General features: G+C 33.8%; 2 protein-coding genes across 4 annotated transcripts in view; one reads left to right on the top strand and one right to left on the bottom strand.

Moving 5' to 3' along the window:
- Positions 1-23,261, bottom strand: part of LOC112687863 (protein TANC2) — a 223,964-nt gene that overhangs the window by 149,059 nt on the left and 51,644 nt on the right. The gene's annotated exons all lie outside the window — the stretch shown is intronic.
- On the top strand, positions 1,944-2,538 carry LOC112687902. Its single transcript, XM_025560889.1, has 2 exons — positions 1,944-2,372; positions 2,443-2,538. Exons 1-2 carry the CDS (start codon positions 1,944-1,946, stop codon positions 2,536-2,538), a joined length of 525 nt encoding a protein of 174 aa, XP_025416674.1.

Raw genomic sequence — 23,261 nt, 5'->3', positions numbered from 1 at the left:
GTTACCAACTCATCCACGCCAGGACACGAGGTAGTGTTACCAACTACGCCTTATTGTTGATATGTAACAGGACCGAACAATACCTATTATTATTAAACGTTTTGTGTTGCGCGAAAACTTAACCGAATAATTTTCGTTACGTATTGTATTGTTGCATCGAATACTGATATTCGAATACTCGAATAATTCTCATCACTAGTTCTCATTGATATGATTTCGGATAGCTGCTATCAGACATTATTTAAAAGCAAACCATTATCTGAATTTTGGGCTCAGTTAGGGGGCTCAGTTCAATATTAAGTTGAAAAGCTAACCGACTTTTACTGTCTTGGTACTACGTATCTCCGAGAAAGTTTTGATAACCAATCAAAAAGCTTGTTTTGTAGTGTATGCTTAGCTTTTTCTATAGAATCTAATCTATTCACTAAAGGCTTATCAATTCGGACACATGTATATCAACGTATAGAAGAACATGAAGCTAGCAAAACACATATGTCTTATTCTGAATCATATCTTTTACATACAAGTAACAAAACCATTGACATATTATTATTTTCTGATTTTAAGAAGAAACAAAAAGAAGAAGTTAAAAAAAATATTCAAATACTTTAGCGTATCATAGATATAGTTAAACTAATCGGTAAGAGATTACTGAGTTACCGAGCTCATAGAAACGAATTAACTTCGTCTTTAAATAAACCCATTTTAGATCATGGCAATTTTTTGAAAATATTGCTCCTTTTAAAAAATTATGATATTGTCTTAAATGAACATGTTGATTCGTAAATTAATAAGGTTCAGCATAAAGAAAATAGTGGGAACATTTAAGGAAAAGTTTCAAAGATTACTTTCATTTCAAAAACCACGGTCAATATGGTGATTGATTCCATAAGTACCCTAAACATATCTTCACAGATTTTAGAGGCACTTATGTTTTCAATACTGATGGATACTACCCAAGATATTTCAGTACAGGATCAATATTCATTTATTGTACGGTATGTGAATTTCAGTGGTGTACATGAAAAACTTTTATCAGTTGTGACTATGACAGTAACCAAAGGAAAAAATTTCTATTAAATGTTGGAAAATAAATTGTTAAGTAGTGGACTTGATATAAAAAAACTGTATTGGTAACTCTACTGACGGAGCTTCAAATATGCAAGGTCAGTATAATGGCTTTTCTTCATGGCTTACTAAATCATCACAAGGACAAGTACACGTTTGGTGTTACAGTCATGTTCTTAATTTAGTCTTAATAGATTTTACAAAGTCTGTTTTGCCTGCTGTAAAACTATTTTCAATATTTAATGAAGTTGTTGTGTTTTTTAAAGACTCTTATAAAAGAATGAATGTTTAGAAAAATACTGTAGGAGAAAATAGTAAAAAAAAATTATTGGAATGACACGGTGATGACCAAAAGAAAAATCTTTACAAACTATTTTTGGTAGGGATAACTTTTTTATATAACTTATAATATCATTAGATACAATTCAAACATCTCCTGACTTTAACTCTGAAATTAAAGCAAAAGCTAGAAATCTAAAAGAAGCATTTATGAGTTATGAATTAATATTAACAGCGTTAATTTACATTCAAATTTTTAAAAGTGTTGGACCTTTATCTAGATACCTACAAACCTCAGGAATTGACTTGATAAAATCTCAAGAATTAGTAAATGAAGCTTTACATAATTTAAAACAAATTCAGAGAAGTATGAAAGATGTGAAATCTGAAGTAGATAAATTCATAACTATAGTTGAAAAAACATTTGAAGATAAACATAATATGGATATTTTAAATGAAAAAGAGTTTCCAAAAATCAGATGTAGGCATGAAAAAAGATGGCTGATCAGATGACATCAGATCAACCAATATTGATGCTGAGCAAAAATTTACAGTTGAAGTTTACAATATAATTTTTTGACAAAACAATATCTTGCATGGATGAAAGATTCTCCTCCAATAAAAAACTGTACTGTGATTTAGTATGTTTGTCACCAAATAACTTTAAAGATATACATGATACAGAATTAAAATTAAATACACTACTTGAGCTTTCCAAAATCTTGAAAAAATTTGATGACAAATTGATCTATACTAAATTGTTAGATGAATTGTTAAATTTTTCATCATCCTGGGATCAGTCAAAAAAGACTGTACCTGAATACTATAAAAAATGTAGTGAAGATAATATTGAAGAAGAAATAAGTGATGAAATGGGCTCAAATATTAAAGAAATACACTGCAAATCTTGCAAGAATTGTCCTTACTGTTATTATAATGTACTTTTGAAGTATAATTTGTACAGTAATGCATACCATTTTTTGTTTCTTGCTTATAAGTATCTGCTTACACTTCCATGTACACAGGTGATATACATTTCAAATTTTATAATTCTTATTTCAATACTTAATTATATGATACAATTTGATTTACCAGGTAGCGTGTGAAAGGTCATTCTCTAAGCTAAAGATAATCAAAACACGACTAAGAAATTCATTGAGTGAAGAAAAATTAGAAGCATTATGCTTATGAATGTGGAAAAAAGTATATTACATAGTATAGGCTCAGAAGAAATTATTGATATCATAAAAAATAGTAGTGATTTCTTAAATAAAAAACTGTCATATTAAGTTTTTGACTTCCAAGCATGTTCTACCTTATTGAATTTTGTAATTTATATAAAATATTGCAACTGTTTACCTATCACAATTTTTTATAATATTTTATGTCAAATAACATATATTAATAATACTTGTATAACTTAAGTAAGTTATAAATTAGGAATGTTAATTCATTTATTTAACCCAACTAGAATTATTATTATTTTTTAATTTTACTACCTACATTTCCATTAAATTTTTTGTATTTATGGTGTTTTGGGCCGGTAAAACGAAATTCTCCCGGGTCGGTTAAAATTCAAAATCCGCCACTGGTAGCAGTCTTGCATTTTTCGATCAAAATTACCCTCTTCTCTTAAAAACAATTTTTTCTTTCAATTTTTCTAACCTTTCCATATATCGGTCAGCATTTATTTTTTCATTTTTTGATAAGAAAATGATGATGAAATCAAAAATTTGATGATGCGTATGCACGCAGTTACCGAACACTTCGATAAAAAATATTTCCGAGATGCCGTTTTTCAAGTTACTCCATCATTCGAAAATATGCATCAATTTGAATAGTGACAATGTAGAAAAATAGTAAAATATATCTTTTTCGCCGTGTAAAAAATTTAATGTTATAAATTCATTTTTCATTTTGCAGTATATTTTTGCACTTTATTTATGGGACAGCCTACGTATCATTTGACAAAGCTGTATTCAGTATAAAGTTATAACTCTTGGTTTTTAGTTGATTCGACCAACATAAATTTTTAAATTTTGCCCAACAATTCACTAGCGTTTATAATATAATGTATAATCATGGTCCATTATATTTCAATGCATTAAGTAACAATTTTTTATTTTTTTGCAACAAATAAATAATTTATACCGTAATTAATGCGTTTTATAAAATGGTAACTTACAAGATAAGTGGGTCTACATATTAAACAGAATAAAACAAAATATGTACATATTATATACTTCACAGTACACGACTATGATTTATAAAACGTAAAAAATAATTATTTTTAATTTTATTCAACTTAAGTACTTATGACTGAGATGCGATTTATAAAAAAGGCTATATGTAAATTGCGGAAATATTAATCTTTTTCTAAAAGTCTATATATAAACTACGGCAATTCATTTTATATATTTAACTTCTATATATACTATTTATTATAGTACCTAAATCATATATGTATATATATATATATATATATATACTCGTATATACCTAACTATGTGTAACTATGTGTACCTTTGCACGTATATCGTTTAATTAATTATAAAATGTTGTGTCTTGCGTACAAAGTGGTAATTGTAAATCCAAATGTATTTTTAAGTTTTAACGAAACATATCGGTAATATAGGTTCCTTTATTTTTGATAATGCTAGTTATATATGAGTTGACACATATATAAAAATTAAAAGTTCAGAAGAAGGAATAATACAAAAGAGAAATAAAGTGACAAAGCAAAAATACAAATTTATGAACGAACATCGACAAATAAAAGAAGATGGAAGAATTTCAAGATATTTTTGAAAAAGTATGTTTTAAAAATAAAGGAAAAAATGTTAACCTTTAGCTACACGCGATCATTAAGATCTCTTAAAATAATTGTTAGTAATAATAATATTTTTCAATTTTCAAAATTAGTTTTTATTTATTTTTATGCGTAATACTCCAAGTCTCTAGACCAGAGGTTCCCAACCATGGTGCCGCGTCACCATAAGGTACCGCGAGATTAAATTTAGGGTGCTGCAAAAATATTTGAAATATATATTTATTTTTAAACGCCTTCATGAAAAATATAGCACTGTGAGTAATAAAACAGAATATACTCTATGTCTATAGTATAAAACTTATTATGTATAATTAATTAGGTTTATACAATATAATTTAATGAATTAATTATTAACACATATAATTTTTACATAGTAATACTGAGATGTTCAATCTATTTTTATTTTCATAATGGTTCGATTGTTATCGATTTGATGTGAACTGTTTTAAAGTTATTTACGGTGAAATACTTGTGACTTTATCTTATCTTTATTGTTTATTAATGTTAAATAAAACCGAAGTTATAAAATATAAATTTAAATATACGATATATTAGTATTGCGTATTCAGTATAAACTATAGAGTATAGGGCATAGGATATAGGGCGCCTCCACATTTTTAGAAAATAATAAAGAGTGCCGTGAGTAAAAAAAAGTTGGGAACCTCTACTCTAGACTAATAGCTGTCATAACACATATTATTCCTAATTAAACGATAAGCGTGTATATAGGTTATCGTAACGATATGTATATATAGTATATATAGAAGGTATATATAATAAATTGCTGCAGTTTTTATAATGTATCTTATCGGTTTTGTCGCAGATTGTATTATCTTAATTTTTTTTTGCCACAGTTACATATCGATTTTTAGAAAAAGTTTAATTTTGCCGCAGTTCACCATCTTCCATAAAAATGTAAGAACGATAAGTACGATTAATCCAATTGTTGGACCATATATCGATGTAATATTCTATACAAAATGAAGTAAAACTATTAACAAATAACCAATCAGGTCTTCACGATACCAACTCAATAATCATTGTTATTAAAAAAATGGGTTTTATTTTTTTGTTTAACTGTACAGCCGTAAAAAAATGTAAAAAATACTTTAAATCCATAATTCCGAGTCATTATTTGAACGATTGAAAATCCGGTATTGCCATACACGATCATGTAAAACAATATGGATTTGAAACTGTAGTAAACCCGCTCTAACGATAGTCGTCGAGTTGAGTCTAATCAGTTTTATGAAAAAAATCAATGACATTCACGAAGCCTGTGTATTAAATCTATACGCTAATGCGTATATGTCAGGAATATTTTACGAAATCCATCACTCTCATATGGTATAACCATTGCTTTTGATATAACTCCGAATATCATGCCTGCACAGCCTGAATTTCAGAAATCGTCGTGAAGATCGTTCGTGGTTTTATATCATACTATAATAAATCGCACGTCTTAGCGTGCTGTAATTTAAGTGATTCCAGTTCACACGTAGTGCGCGTACAACAGCCGAACGAACGAACGAACTACAAGCGCGATAATCGGAGAAAACCCGCGCGAAGAAATGCACGTTTAAAAATGACTACGTATTGCAAAGAAAATATATACCTTGGTTGCGAAGTAAAGTAACCATTCGCGGGCCGCGGACGAGACGAGGCCGTTTGTTTCGGATCCCATCGAACACACACACACACACATATTGTTGTTTGATGTAGCGTTTTAATTTATAAAACATTTAAATTAGCAAAACGAGACGGTTTATTAACGAGGGCACCAGTTGAATTCCGTACACGCGACACGACGACGACGACCGTTTTACTTACGTAATGATTGCGTAACGAATGTCGAAATCGTTAGATAATTGACGTAGGAATTTAAATAATTTTAGGGCTCAACGTCCGGACATGGGTCGAGTTCACGATTGTTGTGCGTGTGTACGTACTAATATTAGATGCCGTTTAAACGTCTGCAAAAGTATTATATACGAATGTTGTTGTGACTTTTGCTAAAACTGTTGTATGCAAAATTGCTATTGAAACACAACGATAGTGATAAAATAACGATAAACAGTTGGATAGTACAACGACGAGTATGTTTTCGAACGGTAACGCGGTCGCGTTTCAAGAACAGACGCACTTGTTTGTAGTCCGCGCCACCATCTTGGCAAAAAAATAATAAAAGAGGAGACTCCATTATTTCCCTGTCAACGACTGAACGTACAGTCACATCGAAATGGTTTTGAATTATTACACACATGATGTGGTGGTCCGCAGACAGCTGCGTGAACTTTTCAACGGGGCTGGTATTGTACTTGCACAATAGTATTAATTTCAAATTCAGACATTTATTGCGATCGTTATTTAAACGTTTGCCAAACATATACCAATCTAACGCGTAGAAAGTGCAATATTATTTTTATCGTAACCCGAGTAAATTCGGTTAAGCGTTATATATACTTGAACATACTTAGATATGAAAACGCGTCATTTCAAGTTTAGTCCGCCGAGTACACACGTACAGGGTGTACGTACAATTTGCGTACACTTTTAAAAGAACAAACAATCCGTATACGGATATAATGTTATACGACGACGAAACTATGCACGACCTTGTCTTTGATATTATAACGTACACGGTCACAAAGCTTTGTGAAAATTAATTAGTTTTCATACGCTGTGTACCTATATAAGCGCACACGATGCACCGCTGTGGTCGGCGGTCGTGCGCGTTATGTTCCGTACATGAATATGATGTACACAATGACATACGTGTGCTCGTTTGAAGTCTTTAAAAAAGAAATCGTATTTTGCGCAAAAGCATATTGAACACGAAACGGTTATATGATGTACTTGGGAGTGGGCACAAGTGGATAAGCGTCTCCCAAGTTACGTCAGGACATCTAACCATCCGATCATAGTTTTTTTTTTTTGATCTCGTGAATAATTATTTTCTTCGGTGAAACGGAGCGTTGGAATCGCGGTGGCTTCCAAATCCAGACAGCAGTGTCATTTTTTTTTTTTTGGAGGAAGAGTAATAATTGATTTGCTACGACTCAGATTAAAGAGAAGATTAAAGAAAGCACACCACTCCCTCGACACTCGAGGGGCGTATTTAGACTTACTTCTAGGGTGGGAGTTGGCTGTCATTTTTTCTTTAATTCAAGCTCAAAATTTACAAGTCAAATGTTTGGTAATATTTAAATCAGGTGAATCTTTAATATTTGTGGTTTTTTTTTTTTTTATCTAATGCCGGATCCAATTAGAATCGATTTTAATGTTGTTCTTTTTTAACACCTATATGTGTTTTGAAATTTACGCTTGTGTTTTAATTGATTTTTCACTAGGTATGGATCTGACAAGAAGCATAAAAGAGTATTCACAGCTTCGCCTAATATGATTTCGTTATAAAATGATCCACATTAAAAAAATTTGAAATGTGTATCTTACATATAATGGATTCCTTAAATACGGATTCAGGGGGGGGGCGATCGTTTCTTCTCCCCTTTAAAATACGCTCCTGCCTGCCCTGAACTGACAAGCCCGTACGACAACTTGAATCAACTATAACTTGACCAAACCAATCATTATTGTACCCGTATGGTGGCGATTTTTATTTCTTTCGCTGCGCATGTGATCCTCGGAAATTATTTTTTCCATACGATTTAGACTGATGTACACGGTTCGCCACTTTCGACGAATCCAATATATCTTGTTGTTTAAGAATTAAGCTCCAGCACATCTGACGTGTAATATATATCACCATATGTTTGTTACGGTGCAGACAAACAATTTTGGTGCATTTTTTTCTTTCATACACGTATTCGGCAAATGGGTAAAGTTAATAGTTAACTTAATTTAATGAATTATAAAAATCATACTCTTATATTTCACGTCATAATTAATTATGTGAAAACGTTAGAAACTATTATCACTGAATTATGGTACATAAATCATAATATAGTTTATGTGGTAAATTATTTCTTTTTCCAATCAAAAAAACATAATTTGGTTTTTCAGAACGAAATGAAAACGTCTTTATCTATGATAAGTAGTTTATTTTTTCATAAAAAAAATCGCCTAAACTTTAAAAAGTCACTTGAATATTAAACATTTTTTTTTTTTTTAATTAAACAAGGATAGTGAATAGTGAATTTAAAGTTTGATTACAGATTTTTAGAACCTTTTAGAAACCTTGGCTATTGCGCGAAATGAACACGATTTAAAATTTGATACGCGTTCAGAATTAAACTGAACTATCTATTGCATCATGTAAAAGAATATATATATTATTATGTTTACTGTTCCAATAAAATAGAAGTTATTCGAAAGTTCGATACATTGGTTATAAATAGAAACCACATCGGACATTAGCACGATATAATAAATATATTTTTATTTTTAAATTTCCACAGCGGAATCAACGAATGCACATACATGTCGTTCAGGTGGTTTTCGTTTTCTGTTCGTCCCCCGATGTACTTATTTATAATCGTTTATAAAAACCTATCCATTTACGTTGTCATATTTTATCGATTGCGATGAAATACACAATATAGACAATAACTAAAACCGTTAAGTGCATATTTTCCGTTAACCAACAATGTTGCATACGATTAGATATGATCATTAAACATATTATTGTTTAATCAGAAATTGTACTTACAAGTAGGAAAAATTAAGTAATTTGCCTTCAAAACAAGTTGAAATTGGAGAAATAAGTTGTGTCCAATAGGCGAGCAAAGCGAAGAGTTAAATTATGTGATACGCACTACATACATAGGCAAGTTTAGAGATACGAAACAGTCGAATGTAAATGCAATCGAAAAAGGGTTTTGTGATTTGGGCGTTTGGCAATTTCAAAATGTCATCTAAACCAAACCGTATACTTATAGTCATCGTTAACGGTTTATTCATTTGCTTTCAATTGACCGTTATTTACACGCCATAATGGGTGTATTTTTTCCCTTAGTCCCTTATTTCCATGTCGACCACCGAGCACCAATTACCGACGGGTCGGGGCGAGTGCTGTTTTTGGATGCGCGACGTGTGACACACTCGACTGGAGAGCTTCGGAGCACGTTTCGAAACCGAACGCAGACGATCCGAAGTTGGCGGGTGCGATATATTTGCAAACTTCCGGATGACCAGAAGAAACAAACGGAGAAATACAAAAATGTTGAAAAAAAAAAATATCCAGGATTGTGTACTTGCACTGGAAACTTTGCCACGTGTTGCGGTCAAGCGATTCTCGCGTTCGCGCGCAGTTGTTTCGCGAACAGTTCGACGAGAAAACCATTGCGAATCGTGCACGCACATGTGCATTACCAATCGGTAAACGATTTCGATTTCCGTTTCAAGGCCATGCAGCAATGGCCGTTGGACACGTGCTCCTCCGGGCTGCAGTGGCGTACATTCGTTTTATAGACCCTTGGCGAACCGAAACCGTGAGCGAACACGTGTCCCCGTAGAACGTCAAGAAGGTAGCCGGTGATCTATCATCGAATCGTGTGCTAATAATAGTCCGTGACCGAGAAAAAAAAGAATCCGGTCCGACACGACGTCGGGACGTGCGTGCCAAGACGAAGTCACCGAGTCCGCGCTGTACCGTTCCGCCCGCGAACGAGATGAACGCGGAGGTTTTCCAACGTGACTGGGTTTAAGTGTCGCGAAATGGTTACCGATGATCCAACCCACCCAACTTTTATCCCTCCCTCTCCCTCCTGAGATATTCGCCATCTACCGGAAACGAACGAACTTACCCCGACTCGTATTTTTCAAGAAAGTGCCGTTGTCGAGTAAAAATGAAAAATCGTTTTTACGCGATAAAAATATATTGATTGGGAAAGTCGGTTTCTCAAACGCAGGCACAAAATTTCGGTTGGACAAACAATCCTTTTTCGTCGACCGATTTCGTGTCACCAAACAAAGTGTGTACGTGTATACTTCTTGAAAATCGTCTTAAAACTCCAAAACGTCGTTGCTTAGCAACCGTGCTTCATTTTTTCTCCACCGAAGCTGTGGGTTTTAGCGCTAATTTCATTTTGGTGCCGCTCGTTTTATAAAAAAACAAACGATTTTAGTTTACCTCAAATGTGCCCCCTCACTCCTCTGCACCGGTCTCTAGTCATGGCGCTCGTGAGGCTTTTGAACGTAATAATTCGCATCAGTGCGCTGTTGTAGTATCGGTCATCGTATCGACAAGCTTTGTCTCACTGTTCCGTAATCCAGTTGGAATATTGAAACTTATCACATTTCGTGCAATATCAAATTGGTTTGTACAGCCCTCTCGCACACGTTCAAGGTTTAGTTTTAGCGCCATTTAAAGTACTTCATGTGAGAGTATTCATACACAAGGTTTTCGTATGTTCTCGCTTTCAAAAATAACAAAACCAGAGAGCGATCGTTCTCGATATTTCATCAAATCATATACATTATATCAGTTCAAATATAACGACCACTATTCAATACAGCAGTCTGTCGGTCGACGTGTCTTACGTGACGTCGTTACGGTACAGATGCAAGCACATGTGTACCATATTTCTTCAATTTACTTGTTTTCATTATTTTTGCATCAAAATGCGGGGTTCGTTGTCCTTACCCCGTTTGTGTTTGACGTTTAAGCGTAAAACAAAATATAATTAAATGAATAACGTCATCGTTCGCACACGATGCACTCCGTACCTGAACACGTCGCGTTTGCATCGGTGTTTCTCTTCTGCGCGCACGTACGGTTGTTTTAATTAAAAACCATAGCGAGTCGTTCGAAATTACACACTCGATTCATAATAATAATATGGCAATTGAAATAATTAAGTGTTCAATAATGTACGAAACGCAGTATAGGTAATACTAGGTACTAGTACGTGCTAATCTCTGCAACTACTAGTTCGAATTAAAAATTATTTTTGTGTTGCACAGCTTGACTATCTTGCTCCATTTTATGGATTTATTATTATGATACATAATAAAGTTTTAATTATGTAATATACATATTTGTCCTTATCTACTATTTTATTAACGAAATCTATTTCGTACTCGTGTACAAAACAGTCGAAAACAGAGTTGCTATTTCTTAAAGGTAATGTAATGATGATCCTTAATTGAGTCGCATTATGATTGAAATGTCACCTAAATAAAGGATTAAAATTCCTGTCGGGAAACTATAGTGAATGCATCGGGCGCGTACATAAAAATAATTATTTTGGCAGGGGTTTTAGATTGTATATTTTCATAGTTATATAATCTACATATCAATTTTACTATAAAAAAACAAATTTCCTGCGTTTTGGGAGGGATTTGAACCCCAAAAACCCTCGCCTAGACTACATATAAACATCGTTGACCGTTTCTCAAAAGGAGATCCTCTGAAAAATTTAAATCCCGAATCCGTTAACTCGCTCATATTACATCTAGTATGAGTATATATTAAATTCAGAATTTGGTGAACATTTAGGGGTTTAGATCATGTGTTTCATTGTGAAGCACCAAAAAACTCCGATACATGATCAGGTACAATATAATATAATACACAATTCTGCGGTAGATGGCAGAGAGAAATATTATTATCTGTTACATATGTATGCAGGTGTCACGTTTTTGTATAGAAAATTGTTAATTCTTTAATAATAACATAGTGTATTACATATATCAATATAAATAATTAAAAACTCAATTTTCATACTTATAAGCACAGATGTTACTAGAATCGCTTTTTTTTTTTTTGGAAATTCATCGGATCACTGCAGGGAACAAGAGGAAACTTTTTTTCAAACTGGAAATGCTGAGCGCCGCGCTCATCTGCACCCATGAACATAATAATTCAAATCACGTTTCTCGGCAGACGAACGCATAATGTGCACGAAAAAATAATATAATATCTTACTCATAACCCTGAACGTAAACTCGTTTACGGGAATGATGGTTTACGAAAAATAACGTAATATGGTACGCCGGGGGCATACAGTTTAAAACCGACATTATTCAGCGCTCTTTGTAATTAAACCTTCTGTGGACTTTAAACGGTCCCTCAGGTGCGTAATGTTTACAATCGGCTCACTCGCTCATCGTACTTACTTGGCGACAGTTTCAGTTTCCTGTAAAGCTCGCAACGCGTCCGTCCGTACCATGTAATCAATGTTGGGTTGATTTATTATTAAAACTCTTTATTTCTTGTCGAAGCACCCGTCGTAGCTAATTTCCCCCCAAAGTACCCCTTTCAACCCTTATATAATTTCGAGTCGCACGGACGTACGGACGGATAGGTTCCACGTAATCGTCAAATTCGATTTTCGGATTTAATTAATTAATATGTCATGTTTAAACGGAGTTTGTAAACAAATTAACGGATTGTTCAATTATAAAGTTTAGATGAACAGCGCGTACACGTTTATTTATATATATATTCGTATATAATGCAGGTGCGACCCCGCGAGAATTTCGCTAATTCAAAGTGGTTAATTGCGTTACACAACAATTTTAAATAAAATTATTGTATAAATCTCCGCGAGACTCTTAACAGCGTTATGTGTATTAACGTTCTTGTGTTCACGAAAACTCGAAGATTCGATTTGTCCTCGACGCCATCAAAAGCGTTACCGGATCGATCAAAGTTCGCCGAGTGTCAGGACGACGTAATAACAATATCAATTCCAAACGCGTTTGAATGTTCCGTCGTACATTATATCTGTACACGGATTATGATGCGCCGCTGTATTTCAATTTCGAAACTCACGTGTTCTCATGATTTCGTAACGCCGTGCTGTCACGTGGTGCGAAGAAAACTATAATTATTATTATTATTATTATTTTTTACGTCCGTCCAGGCGTATTATTTTGATACGTGGTTGTAAAAAACGACGCCCGAGGACCGTACACTAATGTATTCCGTTCCGTTTCGTCATGAACGCATTATTACATTATAACGTAGTAACGTAATACCTAATATTTATATTTAAATAAAATACATACACATATACATATAGCTCGTGATTCTCGTTGACGGAAGTACTTCCTCGACTGCTGAAATATTCGAGTATACGAAAATTGATAAATCTTCGACTCGCGTGCTCGAAGAATTCGTTAAAAAAATGCTTTCCCGTCAATATTATCGTTCGGTACACACGAGCAGTGCATGAACGATGTGTTTGACGGAAAGTCGGATAAATCTTCGACTTAGCAACTTCTACCCTTTTTGCCTTTCAAAGCTGTTTCCCTCCTCCCCCGCAGCAAAAAAATTACAAATATACCGTGTAAAATATCACAGCATGGGGTTGCGGGTGGCTGGAAGGAGTACTACGCACGACGTTTTATTTATAGCATGCGATTTTTATCACGCGCAGAGATGAGTGAGGGAATATATTTGATAAATCGAAACTATTTCCTCTTAAGTGAATATATTTGGTCGTATTTTGTGAAAAGATTGACACCGACGCCGAACGCTCCGGGAAAATAATAAACACGCCATGACGCTTACAGGTATTTCATACGCGCGTGATACGTTACAGGGACGGAAGAACAAATTACTCGCGATCTATAGGAATTCGATAGCGAAGCTTTGTGAGAGCAAATATGCGTTCGGTAATATTTGGATACGTGTACCATCCACGTGTTGATTACTGTTAGACACGGTGAGGGCGGTTTAATGTATTTTGTTCATCTTCGGCGCGTTATTATTATTATTATTATTATCATTACAACATTACAGAGGTGTTGTTCGCTCTACGTTTTGATAACGTGTTAGAATAAAAAAAAAATTAATCGTCCATCATCGGTTTGGTTTTGCGAATTAATAATCAGTTAACTGACAAGAAATTAAAATAAATACGATATACATAATACAACACGTGTATTCGTAGACGATAAAAAATTATTATCAGTGGGTGATCCAGGGTTCCTCGACCTCGTGACTGGTGAAGTAGACTGGGTATGGTAATTTAGATTTCGGTTCATAATTTAACACCCGTGTGTTTACCAGAAAGCTTATGTGATCGCGATAATACGGAATTTTATAAATAGAGCTCGCGCGAAATGCACGGTAACGGTATAACGAAGAAAAGAGCGCATTGAATTATACTTGTTTTACGGTACTTTTTATATTTTTACAACTCACCTAATTCCAATGATAAATAATGTTACATTCCGTGCGGGATTTGACGCGCGATCGATTCAAAACCGACAAATAAACACATAAACCGTATTTTATCGGTGAAACCGTCGTTCTTCCTCGTATTAATAACGAACGTAATAACAATTTATCGTACACCGTCGCGACCGCAGTGTGTAGGGTGCATGATCGAAAGACGCGGTACTGGTGTTCTCGCAAAATTCTAAAAAAATAAACGACCTTACCGCGGAATATCTTCTCTCAGATCGGCAAATCGTACGATAAATATGTAAGATATCCGGTGAATGAAACGCAGTGCGAAAATTTGCATTAGTTATATGCATTATTATTGGTCTGATCAAGGGCGGCTCCAGAGCCTTAGTAAGAGGAGGGGGCGGGAGGGTAAGTTATAACTTTACAAAATCTTATAACAAAAAGAAAACAACACAAATTCAAGTCGCCTATTTTTAAAATTGGCAAAAATATTAATAATATGATCTATTTGATCTAGAATATCTACTTTATGATAAAAATTGATTAGCTATAATTCTGATAATCTATCTTCAGTCATCACTGAACGAAGCCAGGTTTTTAGTCTCCGAAGTGTGGAGAAACTCCTTTCAACCATCATACCTCATGAATCTAACTACATACTTTTGTGTGCCGTATGATAGTACGTATTATAATATGCATTTTTTGTTAACAATATAAATGTTTTTATAAATACGGTATGGGCTTAGGAGAGGGCCGCGGTCCCCCCCCTGTAGCCGCTCCTGGGTCTGATGTAGACGTTTATTAATGAAAACTACAAGAAAAAAAATAACAAATAATTGATTCTATTACTATTGCTAATCCTTACACTGTATTTTTTAAATTTTTTTTTTTTGTGGCGTCTACAATCGTACGCAACCTTATGTAAAATAATATTGTATTATTATTAATAAACAGTACACAGCTCGAACGCCGTTAGTGCGTGCGCAGGTAATATTAATCATTTCAGTAGTACGCTGCTTTGTCGAGGCAGTGCAACATTTGCCGACCTCGAGATCTAACAATATTGTAATAGTATAATGTTATCTAATTATTAGATGATTATCATCATCGTATTTATGTCTGTTGGTCTGTAGATCGAAAACTAAAACCCACTTTTTCACGATCGGAATGTGCGCTTATAAGTCTGTTTAATTAATGATTATTTCTACAACACGCACTCACACTCACACGTATATATATGGTCGGCAGTGGCGCCAATAAATAATAACGATGTGCATCATTATCGCACGTACGCTAATATAACGTAACATAAGATACGGTATACTTTCCAAAAAACCGTTAATCATTTTTTCTTCTCAGTCTCGAAGTCTCGAAACTCCCCTCCACACACACACACACACACACACACACACACACACACACACATTCTGCATCGTATCACGCACTGGAATCTTTGTCGATAATCTTATCCTCCGAATAAAGAGTGTAACCGAATCCGCTCAGAGATTTTCTCCATCTAATTAATAACGTATTCTACACGTATATATTACAATAATATTTATGCACGCACATCCATACGTTTCGTATACGCTTTTGTACTGCCATCAATTACCACACACGTGCGCGCGCGCGTAATAAGGCATCTCTACGTGAATGATCCGGTTTATCGATTTCGTTTGACTCTGCAGCACCGAGTCAAACACGAAACACTATTGTCGAAAACGCGCGAATCTTGCTGCATGTTTCGGATACGGCAGCTCCTGCGGATAAAATTTCCCTATGTCGAATTACATTGTACTTTGACGACTCCGAAATCGATTACACGTGTATTTATAATGTTCATATTCGGACGATGAGTGTTAATGCATGAACCCTTCATCTATACGATTTAAAGTATAATCTTGATTAAACGACCGTTGCAGTTGTTTCGATTGGTTTTAATGATTTTCATGGTAAAATGGTAAATTTGCGGTACTTACAAATTTCGAAATTATCCAACGTAAATGTTTCGCGGTGCACGACTATCAACTCCGAAAAAAAGAAAAAAAAATCAATTTTACGTGATGCAGGAAAATCGATTGTTTTTCTCGAACCGCACCGGGGGGTAGACAGTATAGTTGTTCTGCCGATCCGTATTCGAACAACGTCCCTTTTTACCACGATAAAATATTCTTACAAATTATATTATCCACCTAGTAGCACTAAAGCTCGCGTATATCCGCGGAAACATGTTACGGCGACTTGATATTTAGGTCGCTTCGCACTATATTATGTTTGTGCACACGCGCACCTACTCTCGCCCGTAAGGAAAATCCCTTCACCGCAGTTGTTCGAAGGTGCATGCGCGCGCGTTTATAACAACAAATATTATTAGTATTACGCATGTGTTTGGCCGCGTTGGTTAAACATATTTCTTTTGATTGATAATTAAAATTGTGTTTTACGTACGCGGAAATATCCCGGAGCCCCGGTGAGATACACGACGGTCCCTGTAGGTAAACGCGCTTCGTACCGTGTTTGTTTGTACCCGAATTAGAGCACGAGCCGCATACATGCGCGTGTATACGTCGTCGATGTACTCGGTTATCTACGGAGAGATTTACATAAATTAAATTAAAAACCGCAGAGGTTTGTGCAAATCGAAAAACAGTTTCCGGGCCAGTGAAAAATTCGCGACTGCCGAACCATGGCATACGCGTTGAATTGAGAAGTATATAATATGACTAGCTGAACTACCCGGTTTCGTTTGCGGAAATAAATGTTTATCTTTATGTCAGATGAAGAGGTTTCACTATAGGAAATCCAAAAATAAAAATAAATTATAATCATCGTTTTGTAAATCATACAATAATTGTTTATTGGCATAAGGTGTAATAGGCAAACGCCTTTTTACTTCATTCTCTTAGTCGCCCGTGAAATATATTTGTAAAAGCTTTGGTTCTTCTGAATTACTGGGTAATATAAAACCGGCCGAATGGTAAACCGGCCCTTGAACTTGAAATATTGACGTACAGTTTCCATGTCTAATTTCTGTTACCCAAACGATGTAATTTAAAAAAGCCGAACTACACGCACGAAACTATTACTATAATATTGTATATGATTTAAAAGAAACAGTCATCATACAAGTATTTTGTGACCGAGTGAACTATAATTCAGTAAAGTCATGTTTATCAACCGTAGCTCCGGAGAAGCTTTTTAGTTGAAAAAATAAATCTTGAACAACTGGTTTCTACCTAGTGTGCGTTGTGCGTGGAGCAAAAACTCTCTCTCCCGGTTTTAGCACTGTACGGGTTGGCCAGAGAATCACGGTGCTAAGATTATAGAAAATAGACAAACGCCTAGACAATGCTGGATTGTGGATCCAATCGAGTGTTTACAGAGAATGACGATAGAGAATAGCGTCGACAGCGTCAGATGGAAAAATGTAGTAGAGACAGCGATGCCCTTCGAGGACTGTAAAAGCTGAAGAAGAAGAATATTGTGGAATGTGCATGATGAGACGTGGTCAACCGTGTTTTCAATATATTTTGTATTACGGATTTATGATCATCCATCCGTGTACCTTATTGACCTTACTATATATACTCGTATATATATTTAGGTATTTAAGATGCACCGTAATGGACGGCGGTTGCAATACGATACGTGTATTAATATCCTAATGGTTTTTAATTCTTCGTCAATATATTGTACAGCATAATAATAATATATCCTCTTACGTATCACATTATTGCACGTGTTAAGACATCGTAAGAAAGCCTATAAAATAATAATGATAATTTGAAAACGTCTCCTCGGACGTCTGTTTTAACCCCATTTTGTTAAATCGGTCTTTAACAGACAAGAAAATATACAAATTCCTTCGACACATAAATCATAATATATAATAATGTAAATAACATAAAATATATTAAATCAATAATTTATTTAAGTATTTAAATTTTATTAAAATCAATAATTTATATTTAATAAAAACCTACAAAGATGTAAACGTGCCAGCTACTCATACTTAATAATTTTTAATCGAACGTCTAAATTGTTGATTTTGTAATTGATAGTTTTTAGTAGAAGTATAATAACGAAACCGTATGTTTAAACGTTGAGAACTCGTTGAGTAAATTACTAAATTGCAACAATTTTTATTTACATTTCCGATGTTAAAATCATTTAATTAATGTAATGGTCCTTACTACGATCGTCCGAATATTTATACTGTAAAATTGAAGTTTATCGTTTCCTATTATTTTATATAGACTTGCAACATAATATTAAATATTATACGTTATGAACGCTAAGACTAAACATTTTACGTATTCCATGTCTGGCACAGGTAATCACGCAAAACATAATCATGATAAACGTCTATGTTAATAGCTTTGTAGCTCAATTTGAATTATTAATATTTGCTAGAGTTTATTATTGAATTTCATTGCGGATGGTCCGCACGCTTACGCATATTAATCGTATATTTTACGCCGAGTGTTTATCGTATAGGAATGCGTGAGTCTAAAGCGAATAGAGTTTTTCTCTCTCGAGCCTAAGTCCATGATGATAGGTAGTCGTTAACGGGTTCTTATTGAATTATTGAGTTTAATCGGATTTAATATTACAACTCATAAAATAAAAGTACATGTGTGTATAATGGAAAATTGTAATTTAAAAAAATAATGTAGTAATACACAAAATAATGACGTTTTATCGGATCTTACGGAACGTGCACATCGTTAACGAGTAAAAAGTTTTTGAACGACCACTACAGAACACGTATTCACTCGTATAGTATACATTGCTGTTACGAAGTTACCATGTGCTGTTGCAGCAGGTAATAGTCGATTGAGGCGCACGTGAACTTGGTACCGTCACATTACATCCATAATATGAGGAGGAATGCTGATTCGCGATCCAGTGAATTCGGTAAATAATTGAAACGCACTGAAAGCGCGCTTTGCGATAAACGGCACGGATTTCAGCGATGTGCAGTACTAGATGATATTTCGGTGTATCCCGGGACATTGACATTTAGTAATCATTGTAATATTAAATTCATACGGGCGTAACTAGGCATTTAAATACATTAGACTAGATCAAAAGTATACCTTTCAAGAACCATAAAATTGTATCCGAACAACAGTGGTGTTCTAGAGGTCGTGTTTGCGTCCGGTAATCAAAATTATGTATTTGTATAAATGCAATCGGTGATAATGGGTGGGAGGGGGGTATCCCGGTTGCGTTTCGAGAATAAGTTATGAGTTATGACTTGATCATTACACAAGTATCATTTTGGTAGTTCCTCGAGTGTGGCACTTACTTAAATTTACACCGATTACATTCATAATTCGTTCGGTGTTGTGTACTTGTTTCGTATTAATCGTATTATGGGATTTGGTAGTGTTGCAGAATTTTGCCGAACCAGAAACTGGATTTCATACACATCCACCGAAATGTGTTGTCGCTAAAATCCTACTTGTTTTTCATAGAATACCGTGTGGTTATCGTGTGTTTTAATACCGCGTGCGATCGCCGTCGGACTTTTATTTTTATTTAGTCTCTAAACCTAGACAGCCGGGCTAACATACGCCTTAGACTAACGTTACTCAACCTGAGAGTCTACTCCTTCCCCAATACGAGGGGTCGAAATAATTAAACGCTGATGTAGAAAAACAATATTTTATTTATATTAAAAAAAAAAAAATTAATCAATGCATAACCATTATGATAAAAATGAAAAAATTTATTTTTTAGTATGAGTAATAAATACACTATTAACTATTTTCTATAAACTATAAATAAATATTTCATTAATTTAGCTATTCAAAAACTCGTATTTTGTGAATGGTAAATGATATAGTACAGATTAACTGGTTAATTTAGTTTTTATTATAAGGAAAAAAATTGTGAGGCGAATCATTTTATTTTTTTACCTATTTCGTGGGTCATGACTATAAAAAGCTTAAAAACGTTGCCCTAGACAACGAAAAACTATCGGCTATCAGCTGATACGCGTAGGGAACATCGATTTCGACCGAATTCTAGAGTCCTGGCTTGAGCCCGGCCCAGCCAATTGGTACACTGGGCCGAGCAGAGCCGAATATTTCTTATAAGTATATGGGTCCGAGTGGGCTTTGTTTTTTAAATTAACTTAAGATGGACTCGGGTTTCAAAAACTAGAAGAGTGTTGAGTTTTAATATTTTATATCAGGATACGGACTGGGTCGAACCTGTATTCTGTAAATAAATTATTAAATTTGTGTTTGTAGACGGATAAAAATAAATAAAAAAGTGTTATCAATATAATACATATTTATTAACTAAATAATAAATGTTGAAAAGTTGAATATTATATATAAATGATTACTGTATACTACTTTTAGGACTTTTACATTAGAATGGACAGGATCATTATCATCCATCATTGTAAAATATTTTAATATCACACGGGTTTCAGCACAACTAATCGCGTGGACAATCAGTATGGGTTTCTTTTTTTTTGTTGTACTATAAAAATGAATAAAATCACCTCCACGTCTCCTGAGCGTCTGGGATTGCACTCTCTCTGATCCCTCGTGTAGGAACCCTACGACATACACTTATATTATATATACAGTACAAGTGCAGAGCTAGCTTTGCGTGTATTTCGCGGGCGTATACTTAAGTTCGTTCGAACGACTTATTGTTATTCACCGTTAGTGTCGTATTATAAATGTTTATATCGTATTTCCCTCGGCTGTGTGACAAACGTATAAAAACGGTACTAAGTACATCAGTATTGTGTTTACTAGTGGTGCGCAACTTGTGGGTCGTGATCCTTAATGAGGTCTTCAATAATTTATCACCAAATGAAAAAGTTATATAATATGGATATGTTATAGTTAAAACCCAAAATTCGTTAAAATTAGATATAAATTCATAGATCAGTTTTGTTATAACTGAATAGTTAGAATTATAATTAACCAGGAATTCAACATTGATACTAGTTTTAAAATATAATTTTATAACAAAATTCAATTTGAAATAAATATTATATTTATTATTTGTTTTGACTAAGTAAACCATCGTAACATTTAGATTTAATGGTATTTATCATCATGAAACAATTTATGAAAATAAATTAGGATAACCTCGACCGGTTGGCAATCGAATATCGACTAACAAACAATATTACTAGGTCTCGGATTTAAATGCCTCAAAAATTAAAAAAAGGCTCTATCAAAAAATACAATTATGACCTAAAAACTCTAAAAATGTCTTAAAAATAATATAAAATGCCCTTTCAAAAAATGAATTTAAACATAAATTTATATTAAATCATTTTATTTTCGTACCAATGATTTTAAAAATGTAGAAAAAAAAATTGTTTAACATGTGAACTTATAAAAAGATATGTAAAATTATATAAATATAAAAAAAAAATTGGTAAAAAATTATAGACTCTCTTAATGCTAATTAATTAATGTTAATTATATGTTGATATTTTAACAAAGTCAATTTTTATTAGTCATAATACAAGAAATAGGTAGAACATGTCTTAAAAAATTTAAAAAAATTGATTAAAAACGTTAAAAATAATAAAATAATAAATACAAAAAACTTCGTTGTTACAACATGTAGTACTTGAAACATATTTGTAGCTTGGAAAGCATCACGTAAGACATTCCAAAAAAAAGATGCAAATGCATTGAAATCCGAGCGTTAAATGTTACTAACAATAGTATTAATATAGAATGCTAAAATAACTAAGTATCTTGGGTAATCGCCCAATCTACCGCACGTTTGATGGCTTGGTATGCTATCTGCCGTAAATATTTTATCTACCGTCATCTCATGTTGGTTTAGTATGAGATCAACACGTATCTACTATCTACAAATGTAAATTGTCTTACCTTCATAATGCGGTATTTCTACTTTGTCACTTCTTTTCATTTGTTACTGCGTAGTTGTGAATACAAATTTCCGACCGCTCCGGGGAACGATTTGAACAGGTCTTTGGTTAGTTTTTGTAACGAGCGCCACCACTCTTATTGAAGTTGTGATGGTAATACGTTGGTCGCTCCGAGTGTTTTAAATGTTGCGTTTATTTTTGACGTGTCCCCAAAGACTTTCTATAGTTTGTGTCCGAGCACCAGTCGTTGGGTCAATGACATTTTCCGAACGATTAACCTTTTTTATGGATAAACCCGTGTTCATATAAAGTAGAATACGCACGCCATTTATCGGAATATACAGTAGTATACCTTGTTCAACTTAATTTAAGAAATAATTGGTAGTAAGGTATTTCGATCACGCTTTTCAATTCAAAGAAAACGTCTCCCTACAATGCCATCATGCTTACAACACAAACCAAAAATCCATGGTCTTTGAATTCGTTTTCCGTAATTTCGATTACATCGTCTTCATCTGAACTCTCTTCATCTTCATTAGACTGTTCTTCGGGCTTGCGATCTCCAAGACGTAATCTTCAGCGATTATGTTTTCCTTTATATTGGAACAAGGATTTATCCATTTGGAAAACCAAGCCAGGACCTCATATTTTCTTATGATTATAAAATTCAGCTACTGTTACTTCTCGATATAAATAATACCAGTCCACTATAGTTGATTTTAATCTTTTCGTAAACACCTCGACTTGTGTTACCATTATTCGAAACACTTATTACCAAACAAGTTCTACGATATCGCACAAATTTAAACCACTGCTACACTTCCCATTTTTATCTTTATACGTAAAAAAGTGATTGTTTTTGGGTATAGATTGAAATGTTTGACACCCTTCTTTTGTACATCGATTTTACATTGTTTTTAAAATATTAACTTCCGAAACACGTTTTCAATTATTTTTCAGAACTTTTTTTCATTTCACCACCATAAATTGTTTGGTTTTTAATTTTGCTACATGTTTGGGTGGTTAGTTAAAAACCACGTATTTTTAAAGAATGTCTGCACGTCTCTTCATTTTGAATAATGTATCGATATAAATAACTC

Source organism: Sipha flava, unplaced genomic scaffold (genome assembly GCF_003268045.1).
Source record: "Sipha flava isolate LNK unplaced genomic scaffold, YSA_version1 109_pilon_pilon, whole genome shotgun sequence".
Lineage (NCBI taxonomy): Eukaryota > Metazoa > Arthropoda > Insecta > Hemiptera > Aphididae > Sipha > Sipha flava.
Note: the sequence above shows the minus strand (reverse complement) of the source record. Positions and strands in the feature narration are given on the sequence as shown.